Genomic DNA, 19,002 nt, shown 5'->3' on the forward strand with positions numbered 1-19,002 from the left:
TGAGAAACTGTTCTACCCACTAAGTTTGCCATAGGAACAAGGGACCTTTCTGTAGAGCACTGGTAAAGTACCAGCTTGCCTGCATTCAAACCGTGGCTCTGCCACAGATGAGTTGTGTGATCCTGGGGACATTACTTAGCTCCTTTATGACTGTTTCTACTTTTGCAGTGAGGGGGTGGTAATGATAGTTTTATCATACAGAGTTGTTGTGAGGATTAAATGAGTTAATATTTGCAAATCTTTAATACTGTGCCTGGCATATTTAAGCATTATATGAATTTTACCTGCCACCATTTGTCACTTATTATTGTATTATACAATGTCATATCCTTTTTCTTGGTTGTTGAAGGATGAAATGGGAGATCAGTCCCAAATCTGAATTTATTCTGCGATTTGGCAACATTGAAAAATGTTAAGCCAGAATACTTTGGTTAAACCATAGCATTTTAAAAATCAGGACGTTATTAGAGGAGTACTCATTGTATCTAAATCTAAATTTATATTTAGTGCTCTGGAATTTTTCCTCAAAAATGATTCATCTTTTGGCCATTGAGTTCCCCTTTTTTGCAGTTTTTAAATAAAGTCTGACTAGAGCTTCTCTGATTTCTGGTCCCAAAGAATTGCCTCTGCCTCGCTTTATGATGTCAAAGAATGATGGTGAGATACGATTTGGGAACCCAGCTGAGCTGCATGGAACTAAGGTTCAGATTCCATATTTAACTACAGAAAAAAATTCCTTCAAAAGAATGGACGATGAGGATAAACAGGTAAACAGTTTGATCAGATGTGTTCATTTGATTCTGACCACGAAACCGCATGTAGCAGGGCCTCGTATCTACTGTTCAGCTTCCAGCAAATCTCACCATCTGGAACCCAATTACAGACTTGGAAGTGAGCCAGTAAAGTTTTCTCCTAGCAAGAAAGAGAGACTGACACATATGAATCACCACCACCCACTTAAGGGCCCTTTAGAGCCTACTTTAAAGTAGAATTGTGTCTAAAATAAGGCTACCGATTTAATACATTTATTGATTTCACTAGCTCAGTGGTTTTCTAAATGGATTCTTGGAAATGTAACTTCCAGGAGTTTTTAATAGGTTCTCTTCTCCAAAAAGAAGTCTGTAGAAAAGGTTTCTCCTATTATAATAAATGTGTTTGGAGAATGCTGCTTCATATTCCCTTGTTGAGGGAAGGACTAAATCCTCAGTCTTGGAAATTCGTAGTGCACATTAGCACGGTAAAAGCCCTGAGAAGTTCTGCAGTGAAGAGACCTGGAAATCTGTTTACTAAACTTCTTTCACCAGGAAATTCTTTCTCGGGGAACATGTTTGGAATACTGTCTTGGGAAATGCTGCCATTACCCATTTAGCAGGTTTGGAACCAGAATAGGGAGGATAGGCTTTTAAAATTAGACCACTAATTGCAATGGTCAGATGATGATTGGTGGAGACAACAGTATAAAATCTCAGAAGAGTGGGCCTATCCAGAAGAAGTAAATAGTCTACACATTAATGTACCCTGCAGGCATCAAGGTATAGCTCATACTTCCAGCAAAGATACTGAATCATGCAGAGAAGTCAAATTATGTTCAACATAGTGTCTTCTATAAGGTAAAGAAATTTATTATAGGAACACTTGAGGCTGGGCACGGTGGCTCACGCCTGTAATCCCAGCACTTTGGGAGGCCAAGGCGGGTGGATCACAAGAGGTCAGGAGTTCAAGAGCAGCCTGGCCAACATGGCAAAACCCTGTCTCTACTAGAAATACAAAAATTAGCCGGGCGTGGTGGCATGTGCCTGTAGTCCCAGCTGCTTGGAAGGCTGAGGCAGGAGAATGGCTTGAATCTGGGAGGCGGAGATTGCAGTGAGCCGAGATCACATCACTGCACTCCAGCCTGGGCCACAGAGCAAGACTGTGTCTCAAAAAAAAAAAGGAACACTCGAATGAAAATGTTTTTAAAATGCAATGAATATTAAATGATTATGTTGGAAAACTAACTTCTGTGACTTACCCTGTGATGTTGTGTAGATGAAGTGTTGCTACAGAAGTTTTATATGGATAGTTAGGGGAGGTGTAGCACATCCTGTTAAACAATTCCATGTACTGTCACTTTCATAATTCTGACACATTTTAAATCAGTTCTTCAGGGATATATTTAAAAAGGAGGAGGTATAGGAATTTTCAGTCAATATTCTTTGGCATATTTTCCCACCAGCATTTGGAGAGGAATGAGGGTCCACTGTCCCACGGTGGTTGATGCCCTGGGAAATTTCCAGGCCCAGTCCCTGATTGTGTGAATGAGAATACATCCTTTCACTTCAGGCTGAGTTTATGCATGCCCCACCCAATCTATGGGTGTGAGCTCATGCTTTAGAGCAAACATATTTTGCTTTTTCTTGAAGAAGAGTATTTGATCAGTATTTCAGATTACATATTTCTCTTTAGACTAAGGGAGCCTATATATATAGTCTGTGTGTTGATAAAAAGCATTGTTTTGGCTGGGTGTAGTGGCTCATGCCTGTAATCCCAGCAGTTGGGGAGGCCGAAGCAGGATTGCTTGAGCCCAAGAATTCAAGACCAGCCTGGGCAACATAGCAAGACCTCATTTCAAAAAAAAAAAAAAATTAGCTGTGTGTGGTGGCGCATGCCTGTAGTAGCTACTGGGGGTGCTGAGGTGGGAGGATTGCTTGAGCCCAGGAAGTCAAGGCTGCAGTGAGCTATGATCACACCACTGTGCCCCAGCCTGGGTGACAGAGCGAGACCCTGTCTCAAAAAAGCAAACAAACAAAAAAAAGCACTGTTTTCTTGGTACTTGAATACTCCAAAGTTACCAGTCTACTAGTAAAGTTTTTTTTTTTTTTTTTTTAAAGAGGAAACTCAGCAGCAGATAAGGTTGCTTACTTTGCCTAGGGTTCTACATCAGGTTCATATTTGAATTGAGATTCAAATTGTAGCTTGTTAAGATTTCATCTTAGTGTTTGGGAGTAAGCTGGTTGGAATGGTTTACCTATAATGAATTGTTTTGCAGTCTCTCATTGTTAAAAAAAAAAAGCTAGCATTTTACTTTGACATAGTAAGCTCCAAGAATATTAGGTATTAAGCATTTAGAAATATATATTTTAATATTCACATTTGCTGGAAGACTTGATAAGTATAAATCCAGGAAATAAATTTATTAATGAATGAAAATGAAATCTATCCACAGAGAGATCACAATTGGGAGCGGGTATGAATGTTATTTCATGTGATCAGTGTCTTTCATTTTCCAAAGGAAAATATTATTGGAATAACCAAAAGTGTTTCAGGCTGGTTTTAGTAATTTAGGTAACTCAGCACTGATGAGATTTTATTCTCTGGGAGACTTTTTGAATCCTCAGACACTGCTGTTTAACCATGCTGCATTTTTGAGAAAACATTTCCCCCCATTTGTTAAACCAGCTGGGTCACCAGCAGTAGAGTTGCGTTATGCTTCCTGACTGCAGCTCAGAACGCCAGGCTTGAGTGATCGCCTCTGAACTCTGATCTGGTTCTTTGAAGCAGGAAACACAGTCTCCCACGATGTCACCCCTCGCCTCCCCTCCTTCTTCCCCGCCTCATTACCAGAGGGTGCCCTTGAGCCATGGCTACAGCAAACTGCGGAGCAGCGCAGAACAGATGCATCCAGGTAAGAGGCGACCTGGGGGCCAGCTGTCCCAGGCAGTGTCTTAGAGACTCCTTAATTTACCAGGCAGTGACGCTTCAAGCTGCTTAATTTCCTGATTTAATTACCCCTGTCTTTGGAAACATGGCTCAATTTAATTTTATATTCTCAAGCAAGGTTTTTTTTAAAAATTGATTTAAACATATTTGAGTAATGTTTCATCTCCTGTCCTAGAAACTAGTTCGTCTTTAGACTTGTAAACAGCTAGATGATTTAATCTTTCATATACAGATTTTATTGAATAGAACATACCATGTTAAGGGCTTGTATTTTTTTTGGAATTGTTATTCCTTTCTGTAAGCACACCAAAGATATTTATATAGTAACTGCTTTAATGAAATTTCTTAAGAAATATAACTGCAAAAGCAAAAGAGTTGATCCAACCTTTGAAGACTGAGCACGTAAATGAAAATATATAGGTCCTGTGCTTTGGAATAAGGATAAAGGAAATGCTAGGGGTAGCATTTTGCTGAGGGGTATGTAGCATGCACAGTTGTGGGGTTGCCTTCTTGCTCACATTTATGCTCTGCTGGCCTCATTAGGTGGTAAAATACGTTAGTTCTGAGGATGACTTGCAGAGTTGGCTGCTTAGGCTGCAGTGCCTAAAGCACTGGAAATTCACTGCAGCATCTTGTGCCTCCTGGGGTTCAGACTCCTAGTTTAAGATATGACCAATTAAAGGTATTCTAGAACTGGATATCTGTAAACCCCCACCCCCCCAGTTATGTTTTGTGGGCTGTGGCCCCAAATGACCCAGTTTCTGCAGTTTTTTACTGCATTAAAAATAGTGGTGACTTTTAGAGGGACACAGAAATAAAACTGCGCGCTAGGCTGAATAAAGAGAGGCTGTAATCTTGCAGAGAGAAGCAGGCGTGGCATAATGGCAATAGCTTTTGATTGGAAGCAGAAGGTGTGTGGGTTTCTGTGACTAGCTGTAGGACTTTGGGCAGGCCATTGAACATCTCTGAACCACGATTACCTCTTCTCTCTTAAAATGGAGTAACAGTATCCTAGAGGGGTATTAGAGGATTAAGTGAGAATGTGAGTATAAAATCTGTTTGGAAATTAAGTCCTATGCACATGCAAGATGATGTTGCTAATGGATAGTAACAAAAAAAATCACTGTCCTGTAACTTGAATATCTCAGTGGGGTTAGAAACTAAATGGAGTTGAGAATTCTTCATTTTCCTCTTACAGTTTCCCTGATCTGATTTCCCTATTTTCAGGTGTGGGGTTTTTTTTTTTTCCTATTTCTAATCTTACTTGGGTTTGGAAGTTGGTTTTTAATTCACAGGTGAAACTGTTTTTGTTCTACTGAGTCAGCCTGTCAGCAAGTTCTACCTTTGGTATTCCTTAGAAAACTTTTCTGTTCCTCCTCCTTAATGTCCCATTCCCTCCTCATTCCATACAAATTGGGCTTCCATTCCCCCAGTGGTAAGGAAGCAGCTTGCTTCTCTCCATCTTTCTTGACTCTCAGCAGCCTGTGCCAAAGCTGTCCATGCCTTCATTTCTTTTCATACTTTTTTAAAAGTGAGGTAAAATATACATATGATAAAATGTACCCGTTTTATTTGTTCATTTTTGAGACAGGTTCTCACTTTGTCACTCAGGCTGGAGTGCACTGGCACGATCATGGCTCACTGTAGCCTTGATCTCCTAGGTTTAGGTGATCCTCCCACCTCAGTCTCCTGAGTTGGTGGGATTACAGACATGTGCCACCACACCGGGCTAATTTTCTTTTTGTATTTTTTTGTAGAGATGGGATTTCGCCATGTTGCCCAGGCTGGTCTCGAACCCCTGGACTCAAGCGATCCGCTCTCCTTGTCCTCCCAAAGTACTGGGATTACAGGTGTGAGCCACAATGCCTGGCCATGCACATGTTTTAAATCTTCAATTTGAGTTTTAGCAAATGGATAGGCCCTTGTAGCTACCACTTTGATCAGTAATTGAACATATCCATTATGCCAGAGATGACCCTCTCCGGTCACTCCCTGCCCCCTAACGCAATCACTGTTCTGATTTTCATCACCATCATTAGTTTTGCTTCTTCTAGAACTTCATATGAATGAAAACACACAGAATGACTGACTGTACTCATATGTGTTTGCCATCTTTCCTTCAGCATAATGGTTGAAATTTATCTGTATTGTTATATCAGTAGTTCATTCCTTTTTATTATTTAGTAGTGGGATATATTGTGTGAATGCATCACAGTTCGACGATCTGTTCTCCTGGTGCTGGACATTTGAGTTGTTTCCAGTGTTTGGCTATTATGAATAAGGATACTATGAACATTCATGTATGAGTCCTTCTGTGACATATGCTGTCATTTCCCTGGCTCCTAGGAATAGAGTCACTCAGTTTTAGGGTAGTTGTATATGAAACTGCCAAAGAGTTCTGGTTTGACACTGAACTTCAGAGTGATGAAATCTTTAGGTTTTTTTTTTTTTTTTTTTGGTACACCTCCCCTTGGAGAAAGATGGTACTTCCAGTTCTTATTAAACCTCTTGTAAGGGGATCAAAGAATTATTTGTTTTGCATTGTATTGCATGTTTGGGGTTTCATTTGGGAAGAAAGAGAGTTGAGTAATAGCTACTTTTTAACCTTCTGAATTCAGATCCAATTGAGGAAGGAGCCAGAAGTCAGACAATTGATGGCCTGGAATATCAGCTTTATTACTGATATAGCTGATCAGAGCACGTGTCTTAGATTTGTGACCAGATGGGCTTTAGACACTCACCTTTCCAGTCACAGGCAGGCTTGGCCATCCCAGGTTTCCCACACAAGTAGGAAGAGAAAATCTGCCTCTCCAAAAAAGGCCCCCCATGCAGCTGAGTCTTCATCCAAGCCCTACTGATGAGATAGGTCTGTCTCTTCCAAGGGAAGGCCCTTGTAGGTGAGGGATAGAAGCCAAGGGACAGATGGTGGCCTGTTCCCCCATGTATCTCCCCTGGAAGTAGAAGTAGAAGCTCTTATGGGAAGCAGAGGCATGTGGGATTCACTTCCTAAGGAAAGCTCATGACCGCTAGCACCCCAACCATGCCACAGTTCACTGTGTTTCAAACCTTTTGGCAGAGCGCAATTGGTATTAGTGATTTAATTCAGTGCTCCATCAACACAGAATGATTTTAAAAATCCTACTTCTCAGAAGACAATGGTGGCCTACCAGCTGAGACTTACTTTTTAAAATTTGGATTATGTGCTCTCTATGTATGTATGTTTTGCAGTTTTTATATCTGTATTCATTCTTAGCAGGTTCTGAAAATCTACTTGATGGGTTGCCAGGCAATTGTTTTGCTATTTTAATGTGTGTTAATGTATTGTAACATTGTGTTTCAGTTACTAGGAAGAAATACAAAAAGCAGATGTGAGCCCAAGAGTGATTTATCATTCTTGATGTGCTATTGTTGTACCTTCTTTATTTTAAAAAGAGCAAACTATGTTAAACATGAGGTCATAACAGGCTGCTCTGCTCTCTACCTAATTTTATTTGTAAGTAAGCTACAGAAATAAAACATTTTACTTATTTACATATTTTCAAAAACTTGAACTATTAACCTATAGAGATGAGAAAGAATTTCAACTTGGGTGATAATTTCTGCTTTCTGTTGGAGCTGCATACTACCTGGTTATGTTTAACTGTCTCCCTGCCATATTGGTAAGGTCATTATTAAGTCTTCTGGAAATAAAAGGAGTGAAAACATACATTCATTTTTGTGGCTTAAAAAGTTATTTTAAAGGCAGCAAAATTGTTTTTTAAAAGTTTGGTTATTGAATAGTAGAATAATAAATATAAAATATATTTATTCATTTTCGTAGTCTTCTCTACATGATTTTACATTCTGTTTGATTTATTTTTCAAAAATAATGTTGGTTCTTAGTGTTCAAAATGCACATTAGTTTTCTTCTTGGGGAAGTGGATGATCAATGGAAGACATTTACTTAGGGGGGATATATAAAATTTACCTCATATTTAGAATTTGAACACTTATGACACTTTTCTAGCTATTGTTGCTTTCTATCCCAATTGAAGTTCTCACTGTTCCACCTTCACAATTTATTCCTAATCATAACCCAGTGTAAATATTTTTCTGCTTATCATGAATTGGTTGAATGTCTTTAGATTGTTCAGTGAAATTGTGCCAAAGAGAATCAGGGGTTGTCAGTCCTAGATGGCCCTATGAGTATTCTGTTGCCAGTTCTTTCCTGAAAAGCAGATGCTGTATCAGTTTGAATGTGAAGTCATAATTTTTGAATGGAATCTTTGCATACCATACTGACTTTCCTTTCTGCTGTTTCAGCACCTTATGAAGCTAGGCAGCCCCTCGTCCAGCCTGAGGGATCCTCATCAGGGGGCCCAGGAACCAAGCCCCTTCGGCATCAGGCTTCCCTTATCCGGGTAAGTGATGATGCAGGGTTATGCCAATGGGACAGTAGAGTCAAGCTTTGGGCTTCGGGGACATGGCTTTTTGATGGACCCTTTTTCATTGCAAGGAAGATATAAAACTGCTCCTTCATGCAAATATTGCATGTCTTGTTTGGTTGCTTGTATAAATTACTAAATCTTTTCTACTGTGTATGTTTCTACGCCTTCTCAGTGTCTCTAGAATAAACTAGGCTGCTTCTTGATCTTTAGTATATCTAAAATGTCCCTCTACCTTCACCTATCTAATCATTAGCCACCACTTTCAGGAGAGCTTCACTTTTTCTAAAGCAGCCCATCTTGTCTCTGCCTTATTCTTTATTATTACTCATTTAATGCATAGTTAACTGTTTTCCATTTGTTTTGTGCCTCTAATTACATGGTAAACTTTTGGAAGGCAGAGGTAGTTCTGTATTCTCTCTCAGTGCCTAGACCAAGAGAACAGTTATTGTACAATGGCAGCAGCTGCTGTTTCCTTATGTAATAAATACAAAAGAAATATTATGGCAAAAGCCTCTGGCTATACCACAGCTTAGACAATTTCAGCTTCCCTTTCTGCAGTGTTTTCCTTTGGATAAAGAGCTCTTATTTTGTCCTCTGTCTGCAGCTGTTGCCTTGTGTAGTGTCTCTGGGTCCTGTGCTGGGGAAGTTATATTCTCAAAGAAGGGTGTGTGTGTGTGTGTGTGTGCACGCGCGGGTGTGCAGGTTTACTATTTGACACTAAAGAGGAAGTGGGGCAGTTTGTATAACATTTCAGTCATCTAACTCGGGAATAAGCAACATTTTTGCACAGGCACTTCTACTCAGAATAGAAGGTGGTGTCAGACACTCCCATAAAGACGTGGGCTGCTAGGTTGGAATAGGATAAACAAAGTCTAAAGAAGGTCCTGGGGTTCATGGAATACCTTCTGGGGATGGGGCACTGTGTTAGACGTGGTGCAGAACTTGATTTTCTAAGGTGGGACTCTGTGTACAAATAATTTCTTAAAGATAATAATTTAGCCATAGGCTATTTTTTATATTTAATGCTTCCTACAACCATAAGATCTAGTTACTGCTGCTTCTAATAGTATAAGTGAGTTGACTGTGGTTGAGAGAGGTCAAATAGCTGGTCTAAGGTTTCATTCATAACTAGTCAGTGACAGAGCCAGAATTTGAATCCAGGCCTGTCCAATGTCAAAACCTGCTCCTTTCATTACTTTGTCCTACATTAGAGTCCCATATTACAAGAAGGCTAGGTTCTAGAGTTGCTACATAAAGAAACATTGGGTGTAGTAAAAAATACTCTTGAAAAATCCCTTATTGATACCACATTGGAGAACCAATATGCCATTTGCTCCCAGGGCCAGTACAGCTCAGTTTTATCCCCAAGTTGGAAAAGACATTTGTTTCTTCAGCTGAGCTCCAGATGTAGTAGTTGGCTGTGTTTAGAGATCCTGTGGTACAAAAATATGTGCCTTTAAACACGAGAATCACACCCACTGTGGAGTGAGGTTTACGTTAGAAAAGGTATCAGCAGGACTGGGATTTATCCCTAAGCTCTCCAAAATGTGGCTGTGTAGGTTCCTACAGAGTGTGTCCTGGGAATACAGAGGCCAGATCCTGAATGGTTAGGATGATGGTCAAACTACCAGTGCATACTGAGCTTTACAGCAGTGTGACTGGGCTCACTAGACCCTTTCTACCTAGCCCCTGGATGGCATGGGCATGGATGCTCATTTGGATTGGCACCCTGTGGCTTCTCTTCTAATCTCCATGTTCCCTTTTCTGCTGACAAACATGCTTCATGAGCCCTTCACTCAACTAATATTTAGTGAACACCTATTAAGTGCCAGGCACTGTGTTGAGAATACAAAAATGAGGTATAACACTAACAGTTTCTGCCCTCATGGAGCTACTGGAGAGATGGTCATTAACCAAACCACCACAAAGTAAATGTATAATTATGATATGGGATATCAGTAGGAATTACACTGTACTTTAAGGATGAAAATGGGCATGGGGTATGACCTAGCCTTGAGGGGCAGGGGCTGATCAAAGAAGGCTTCTGGTGGGGGAGCAACATTCGAGTTGGAATAAGGGTACATAGGTGTTATCCAGGTGACAGGGTGGGAGTGGGGGAGCAAGGTGACAAGATGGAGGGAACCGCATATACAAAGACATTTCCTATGGGTTTGCCATTTTATGAACATTATCTCTTTCAGTGCCCACAGCTATCTTATGAAATAATTAGTGTTGTTATCCCATTTTCAGATGTCAGAACCTGAGGTTTAGAGACCTTATTTAATTTGCCCAAGTTCACAGCTAGGAAGTGGCAGGGCTGGAGTTCAAACACTGGTCAAGGTTCCTCAGTCTCTGGCTCAGGAACCAGATAGATGGTGGTGTCACCTGTTGAGCTAGGAAGCCCTAGATGAAACACTGGCACTGGGGAAAGATCACAGGTTCAGTGTTTGATGTCAGGAACTGAGGTTTTGAGATAGTCCAGAGAAGCTGTTGAAGAACTGGTAGATTACAGGGGTCTGGAGCTTGGGAGAGAGCTTAGGCTGGACATAGGTATTTGGCAGCAATTGGCTATCAGAAGGTCTCATGGTATAGTGCAGAAAAAACCAGACAGGTGCTCGCCCAAGTCCAGCAAAACTCTGTGTGACCTTGGGCAAGTTCCTTCTCTTTTCTGTAATACAAATGACTTCGAATGGATTTAACAGCCCATTGTAACAATCAGCAACAGTCCGATTCTCTTAATGTGTCTGTGGTTTTCGTGGCTGGTGTGTTTTTCTTTCCTCTGTTCTTAGGTTTCCTTCTTATGCCTGTTAACTTGGTTTGGCTGGACTCCGTGTTCCAGAAAGCAAAATGCCAACCTGGATTAGTCATGTAGATGAGGGGATTTGAAGTGAAGGTTCTTGGTGATAAGGGATTAATGTTTACTGGGCATGGTGCTAGGCCTAGGCTGGGGTGACTAATCCCCCTCATGTTGTCACGTTGATGTGCCGATGGCAACCTTCTTTCTCTTCTAACTAGTTCTCTGGCCTTGTATTCAAGTTCTTCCTGCCTGATTACAAGGGGGCATGTCCTCTGGGTCGTGGGGGAAGCCTTTAGGGACTCCCAGCCAGTGCTGTTGCAACCCATGGTGTTCGCATTTTAGAGGTGCTTATGCCAATCCAGTGCCTAAACATTGGAATGATTTGTCTTTTTGCTTACTATTTTAGGAATTTCACTTTTGTTCGGGTGTTGGATTTTTTTCCCTTTGAAATTTCAGACACTAAGCATATCCTATGTTGGTAGATGATTGATAGTGCTTTGTAAAGAAATTGTAAGACTTATTTTCTGCTTCATCTGTTATCATATGTTTAGATGTTGTTTTGTGGTTTGTTTTTCACAAATTACCCTCAACATCTAGATGATGTAGTCATTTGTAATTTTGCTGGCAAAAGATTTAGAATTGCATGCTTTATTCCTACTGTTCTCAGCTGCCTCTGTTTTTGCCAGGGTCATGAGAAACTTTATGTTAAGCCCTTGTCTTTATTGTCTCCTTGGCAGCTGTGGACACTGACCATCTTCTCGAAATGCTCTCATCATTTGGTGTCCATTATGCCTGCTCTCCTGGTTTTCCTCATGCTTCTATGGCTGCCCCTGCCTCATTTTTTTCAATCCTCCTTCCTCTGCCCTCCCCTTGTTATGCTGGAGACTGCTGGGCCTACTTCTCACTCTACTTACTCTTTAGCTGTGTGGATGCTCATGACCACATAGCACCATCTGCCAGACATCTTCACTCTAATGTTCCACTGTCACTTTCAGCTGACATGTCTTTCTCATAAAATCAGCTTTCACTCTTCCACTCCTAGCTCCACCCACCCATCAGCACAGGCCAGAATGCTGGTCATTGTCTTTGACTTCTCTTTCTCTCCTTATGCCTGTTCAGTCCCCAAGTCCTGACCATACCACTTTTCAAATAGCTTGTGTCTGTCCATGCCTCTGTACTTCTTCGTTCAGGCCATTATCCTTTTCACTGATTGTATTGTATTAGCCTCTCTCTTGTTTCTTCTTGCTTCCACCCTTGCCTTCTTCCAATTCATTATTCTCATTGCACACAAAAACAATCTTAAAAACACAAATCTAATCATCCTACTGACTTGATTGAAGCCTGTCCCTCTGCCCATGGCTCTTAACATGTCATCCATGTTGCTGTCTGGTCCTCGCCTACCTCTTCGGCCACAGCAGCTCACAGCCGCTCTCCCTCCACTCTCTGGCCATTTCCCGGATGGTCAGTGTTCTCTGCGTGGGAGCCTTACTCTTCACCCTCACTTTTGCCTTCTTTGTTTTCTCCTTTGTCTCAATTCATCTATGCTTTTTTCCCCATTGAGAACGTGAAACGTAAGTGTTTTCTGATATTTTCTTGTATATGCGATGTTTCCTTTTTTTTCATTCTTAAAAAGAAAAAGATCTATTGCTTGTCAGCTCATTTATGTGTGCAACTCAGCCAGAGGGATGGGTGTCTGATCATTATTGGTTTCCCATCTCAGAGGCAACCAGGGTTGCCTGTTTCTTTTGTATCATTCTAGGAACATTTTACGCATGTACATGCAAATATAGGTATTCATATATATTAATATGTGTGTATGCACTATATGTATATGTATTTATATATTTATTTATTTTTTTAGACGGAGTTTTGCTCTTGTTGCCCAGGCTGGAGTACAATGGCACCATCTTGGCTCACTGCAACCTCCACCTCCTGGGTTCAAGCGATTCTCCTGCCTCAGCCTCCCGAGTAGCTGGGATTACAGGCATTCTCCACCATGCCCAGCTAATTTTGTATTTTTATTAGAGACGGGGTTTCTCCATGTTGGTCAGGCTGGTCTTGAACTCCTGACCTCAGGTGATCTGCCCGCCTCGGACTCCCAAAGTGGTGCAATATATTTTTACCTGAATTTAGGGAGACATGTTTGGCAAATGAAATATTCTTCCAGCTAGATTGCACTAGAAAAAATTATCTTTTATTTAAAACCAAAACACATTCACTTTTCAAACCCTCAGGATACTGTTGTGATGTTTTCTTTGCTTTTTGGAGGGATGAAAGTAACAGTTTTCTAGAACATATTCTCAACACTCACTACTCTTCTTCAGAGATGAAAAAATGACAAACAGAATTTAGATACCTCTATTACTCTACCATTCCTCAGGGGGCTTAGCTATATTTTTGGTGTAAGTTTTCTAATGATCAGGTAGGGGAGGGGATGTTAGGCATTGTTAGCCAGCACCATATTCATCTCGAAGTGCATAACTTGAAAAATGTTTATTTAACTTAGTTATCTCCTTTCCTCCTCATCTCAGTTTCTTGCCGTACCTCCTCCCCTAGATATAACTGCAGGTACTTACGGCCAGAAGCAGGTGATCTCCACTCCTTGGGTCCTCTTGGAACCCAAGAGAAAAGGCAAGTATATGAAAGATGATTAAAGAAATGAATATTCCTGAGGCCCTGTCAGAGTGGTGTTGGCCTGAGTCAAAAGATAATTGATAGTCACCACAAATAAATTGTTCATTCTAAGAGCTTTGATGAAAACAGCAGGAAATAGCCTTTGGGGGAGGCTGATATTGCACCGAGAGATCTTCTTGTGGCATGAAAGATATTTTATGGGTAGACTGGACCAGGATGCAAGCAGGATAAGGAGAGCGGAGGAGTGAGAATGACTGATGGTTTGGGATGGGATTGAGTGAGATGGGTTAGAGTTGAGTCATGAGAGAGTTGGTCATCTGAGTTCGGAAGAAGAGTGAAGCAGGTAAACAAGCGGGGCATACTGGCTACTGTCTTGGCTACTCTGGTTGTCTAACCTAATACTCAGCCCAGGGAATTGACCCACAAAGCAGGTCAGGCCCGCCCGGGTTCTTTTGGGGTTCAAGAATTATTTACCAAGGCATTACTTGGTAAGTAAGTGTTCATACGAACGTGTGTGAGCTCTTAAACACACTTGTTCTTCAGAGCAAATACAGATTTTAAAAATATGTCAAACATTCAACAGATACAAAAGGGCACAGTGAAAACTGTCCCTACCATTTCCCCGCACAGCCACTCATCCCAGGGGCAACTGATATGACCCATTTATTTTGTATAGTACTATACAAAACATTTATATAATATTGTATATGAATATCTTTTTTATATACGAGTGAAAATAGGTATTATATATAATTACATGTAATATATGCAAAACACAGTTATGCTTTTTTACACATATGGTGGCATACTATACATCTAACATGCATTTAGCACTAACAATAAGCTTTATTAACGTTCTAAAGCAGCACATAAAGTACTTCCTCATCTTTTTGTTTTTTACAGATGCATAGTATTTCCTTGTCTGCGTCTTGTGTAAATCATTTAGCCAGCCCCTTTTGATTGACATCTTGTACTTGCAATCACTGCGTTGTTTGCAGATATATGGGGGACCAATTCCTAGAAATTGAATTATTGGGTGAAAATGCCTATATATTTGTAATTTTTGATAACGACTTTCAAATTGGAGGTATAGCAGCCTATGTACTTGCCAACAATATATGAAAATGTCTGTTTTCTCGTACCTTTGTGAAAACAATGTGCTAACAAATTTATGGGTCTTTGCCAATCTGATAGGTGAAAAATGATAGCTCACTAGTTTAATTAGCATATCTCTTTATTAGTGAAGTGAAATATCTTAAGTTTATGAGTCACTTGTATTTCCTTTTCTGTGAACTGTTGATTCATATCAAGTGCCCCTTTTTCTTTTGAGTATTGGTTTGTCATTCTTAATGGCATGAAACCAGAAGCTGGTCTGTCTTTTCCTTTGGACCAGAGATATACTGGAGTGTGTGTGGAAGATTTCTCTGTGAGTGGTGAGAGGAGATGCTGGCACCTGAGGCTCTCGAAGGAGGTTATGGACCCCAGCTGCTTCCCAGTTCTGGAGAACCCCAGGCCTGCGGATTTCTTGTTTATAAGGTCATGACAATAAAGTTGAATTACTTAGTTTATGGGTAGAGATTAGGGCTAAAAAAAAAATCCTCTGTTGTTAGAGATGGTAAATGTCAACACTGTGTGTGTGCGTTGATCTCTCAGCATTGCTTAGACAGCTAAATTATGTTCCTTTCACTGAAATGGGTGGGAGGAGGAGATAGAGGTAGAGATAAAGATAGATAGAGGGAGAGAGTATAAGTGTGTGTGTGTGTGTGTGTGTTAGGAAGAGTGAGTTTGATGCCTTTTCTAGGTATGTATGTGCCTTATTCTTGAGATCTTCTTTCACCAAATTCATTCCCCATTTCATTTGAGACCCCAGCTGGACGTTTATACCATCTCCTAAGGGGTCAAAGGTTAACATGTCCTCCAGGTGTCCTACTTCACTGAGTCTACTATAGAACCCACATATACCTGAACGGACACTATTGCCACAAGGAGGTCCTATTTTTTCATAGCCTCCAGTCTCCTGCTTACTTATTTTCTTCACCTGCTTGTAGTTCTCTTTCTGATTTTCTAGCCCTTAACTTTTGAGGAAGGATTTCTAGCCCTTAACTTTTGGGGAAGGAAACATTTAATCTCAACTGATACTGAAGTTTATTTTCTCAGTGCCAATCTTTTCTACTTGTTTCTTTTTTCTTTTTTCCTTTTCTTTTCATTGATTGATTGATTGATTGATTGATTGAGATGGAGTCTCGCTCTGTTGCCCAGGCTGGAGTGCAGTGGCGCGATCTTGGCTGACTACAACCTCTGCCTCCCAGGTTCAAGCAATTCTCCTGCCTCAGCTTCCCGAGTAGCTGGGACTACAGGCGTGCGCCACTGCGCCCGGCTATTTTTTGTATATATTTCTTTTAGTAGAGACGGGGTTTCACCATGTTGGCCAGGGTGGTCTTGAACTCCTGACCTCAGGTGATTCACCCGCCTTGGCCTCCCAAAGTACTAGGATTACAGGCGTGAGCCACCATGCCCGGCCTCTACCTGTTTCTTAGTGTATTCCTCAGGTGCTCACTGTGTACCACACTTCTTGACAATAAAAGAGATGTTTAGTTAATTTAGCCTCCCAGAGGTAGCTGAAAACACTGGTTTGAACCGCTGGTTCCAGGCAGTACTTTGTAAATCTGGAAAGGATAGTAGCTTATTCCCCAGGACCTTTTGGTCTCAGTTATATGCCAGGCTATGGATATGGAAGACTTCTTTACAACTGGCACCATTTTAGCCCCTGGGCCCATCAGTCTTTCCCTTGATCTCAGGCGAGCAGGGAGTGTCATGCCCCCCCAGTTGCCTATCCCAACAATAGTCACTACTGACTGAGGTGCTTCTTTGGTCCCAGTGCTGTGCTGGCCCTTTTCAGTCCTCCCAACAATCTCACAAGGTAGGTATTATTACATCTTCCATTTGTCCATTTGGAAATACTTAAGTGGCTTCCATGAGTCAGCCACCATGCCAGGGGTACACTGAGGAGTACACCTATAGCCTCTTGCTCTCTAGGTGCTTGCAGTCAAAAGGGGGAGATAGATTTGAATCAAATGATCCCACCTATGCATGTGGAATTAAAAACTGACAATTGCCCTAAAGTCCTTAAAACATGGTACCATGTAGCAAAGGAATCCAGCCTATAGCTAGAAAGTGAGAGAAGGCTCCTTTAACAAAGTATCTGTTGAGCTGAGCTGTGAAGGATGAATAGAAGTTAACCAGGCTAAGGCAGGATGGTCCTGGGAGGTGAGGAGAGGAGTGGAGTGTTTCCTGTAGAGGTAAGAGCCTCTCCAAAACCGCACAGCAGAGCTGGGCTGCTGAGAGAGCTTTGCTTCTGTCACAATCAGAAAGCTACAGCATTGGGAAACTGCTGCCCTAGTGTCAGCTCCAACCAGATCCACACTACAAACTACCTTGGCAGCCAAATGAAAGCTTTGTTCCCTGCCTGTAACTTGGGTCTGCATCCGTCTTCCGTGGGTGTATTTGTTGAGTGGAACCTAAGTCCTATTTGGAATTCTAGCAGCAAAGGTGTTTTGACAGTGGAGTTTTTAGCTAGCCAGCTTGTGCAGTGCTGGGACTTATGCTGACGGGTGGAATGGACTCGTGACCCAGTCTCTACCATATTTCACAGGGAGAGCAGATACATTTGAAGAACTGAAAGAAGGCAGCTGTGGCTAGAGCCTGGAGTGGGAGGGAGATGAGGTCGGAGAGGGAGGCAGGGCCCTGTGGGCTATGTGACTGCCTTGCAGGTGGGAGCTGATGGCTCAGAAGTTAATTTACTGGTTAGTAAGTGACCATGCCAGATTGGAACCCAAGTCTGTCTGCCTCTGGAACCTGTACTCTTTTTGCACCTCCAGTCAGTAGCCTCATTCTCCAAAGCATTCTTGAATTCTGTCCAAGTTGTGGATGCATCTGTTTCCCATCTGAACTCAGACTGCCTTGAGTGTGAAGGGGAGAACGTAGTGAAGAGACAGGCAGCCTTGGCCTGACCAGCAAGGACAGGGGTGGGAACGTCATCGCTTCATTAATGGAAGTCTGCAGCCTTGTCAGAGTCTCCTCTTACTGCTGATTTCTCATTTTTCTTGGCTTTCTCCTCTAAGCAGAGCACAAAATCCTGATAATAGTGAAGGAAAAATGCCCTTCTGGAACAGCAAATCTTGGCCCCTGAGGGGAGAATTGGAGGCAGTGGTTACTAATGAGCATTTCTTATGTTAATCAAAATACTGTTAGCGCCACATACTGCAATCACAGTAAAATGATTACATACCTGTATTGTATGGCTAGCTCTAGGATTCTTTTGTGATGACGTGCCAGATGCTTACATGCAAAAATTATGTGAGAAATAAAATGGTGCTCTGTCAGTATGATTTAATAGTTCGCCAGCCAAAATCTAAAACTAAACTAGATGATGGGGAGGAAGGTGTAATACAGCATAGTCATAGCTCAAGCACAGATCCTCAATCTGCAAAATTGCAGCAATGATTTAGGCATTGCAGTGAGGTTCTTTTTGTAATAAATGCTCTATTTTTACAGGATGGATGAACAGATAGAGATAACTATAGAGCTTGATGATCAAGTGTACGTACTTTGGACCCAGTTTGTATTCTGGCTCTACCATGTGCCATAGGTGTGTGGTCTTGGTAAATTACTTCCCTTACCTAATCCTCAGTTTCCTGTTCTGCAAAATGGGAATTACTGGATTTACCTCGCAGGGTTGTGAAGATGAAAATTGATTGTGTGCATTAGGTACTTACAGTGCCTGGCACTTAGCAAAGCAATGAATGCTTGTTACCTGACATTCTTCTGTGTCTAAGTGATCGTTTCAAAAAGTATAGCTTATTGTAATAAGCAGCAACTGTGTGTTGCACATTAGGCTCAGAGAGATTCCTACAGTTTGGCAGTCAGCCTTCTGAACTATTGAAATTAGATCCCTAAGTAAGTTTGGTAATATGTGGTTAAAGGCATCTTTGTGGGTTTATTTCCCTGAAGAAACAGATAAGGTTAAATTTCTCTGTTGGGACTTAATTTTAACTAACTTCTCTACCGAAAAACCAAATTATTTATTGCAACTTCCTGTGAATCTATAATTATTTTGAAATAAAGACTAGAAAGAAGGAGTTTTTTAAAAAGTTCTCTGACTTCAGAGGTAAGGGAGAGGGCTCAGCCTTTATAGTGTTGGATGACATTATGTGATAAATGCGTATAAAGTTCAGCTTCAGTCAGTTTAAGAGAACTCAGGTTAACCTTTCTCTGTCTCTAGACTGGGATTGAGAATTTTTTCGAATGTTTGTTTGTTTACTCATTCAGCAAATAACTTATTGAGTGTTTTGTATGTGTTAGTCACTTTTCCAGGCATTTGGGATATAGCAGTGATCAGGATAGACAAAATTTTCTGTCCTCCTGGGTTTTATGGGATAGTATGGG

At 41.2% G+C, this 19,002-nt stretch overlaps 1 protein-coding gene across 6 annotated transcripts in view; it reads left to right on the forward strand.

Annotated features, from left to right (window-relative positions):
- Positions 1–19,002, forward strand: part of REPS2 (RALBP1 associated Eps domain containing 2) — a 202,365-nt gene that overhangs the window by 72,216 nt on the left and 111,147 nt on the right. For 4 of the 6 annotated variants that reach the window (XM_034950360.3, XM_034950359.3, XM_055106835.2 and 1 more), the window contains exons 3-5: positions 619–767; positions 3,538–3,664; positions 8,002–8,099. In XM_034950360.3, coding sequence (XP_034806251.1) covers positions 619–767; positions 3,538–3,664; positions 8,002–8,099 — 374 coding nt within the window. The remainder of the gene's footprint in view (positions 1–618; positions 768–3,537; positions 3,665–8,001; positions 8,100–19,002) is intronic. The other 2 variants (XM_063601701.1, XM_003819527.5) reach the window with 1 other exon arrangement.

This window comes from Pan paniscus, chromosome X, assembly GCF_029289425.2.
Source record: "Pan paniscus chromosome X, NHGRI_mPanPan1-v2.0_pri, whole genome shotgun sequence".
NCBI classification, from domain to species: Eukaryota; Metazoa; Chordata; class Mammalia; order Primates; family Hominidae; genus Pan; species Pan paniscus.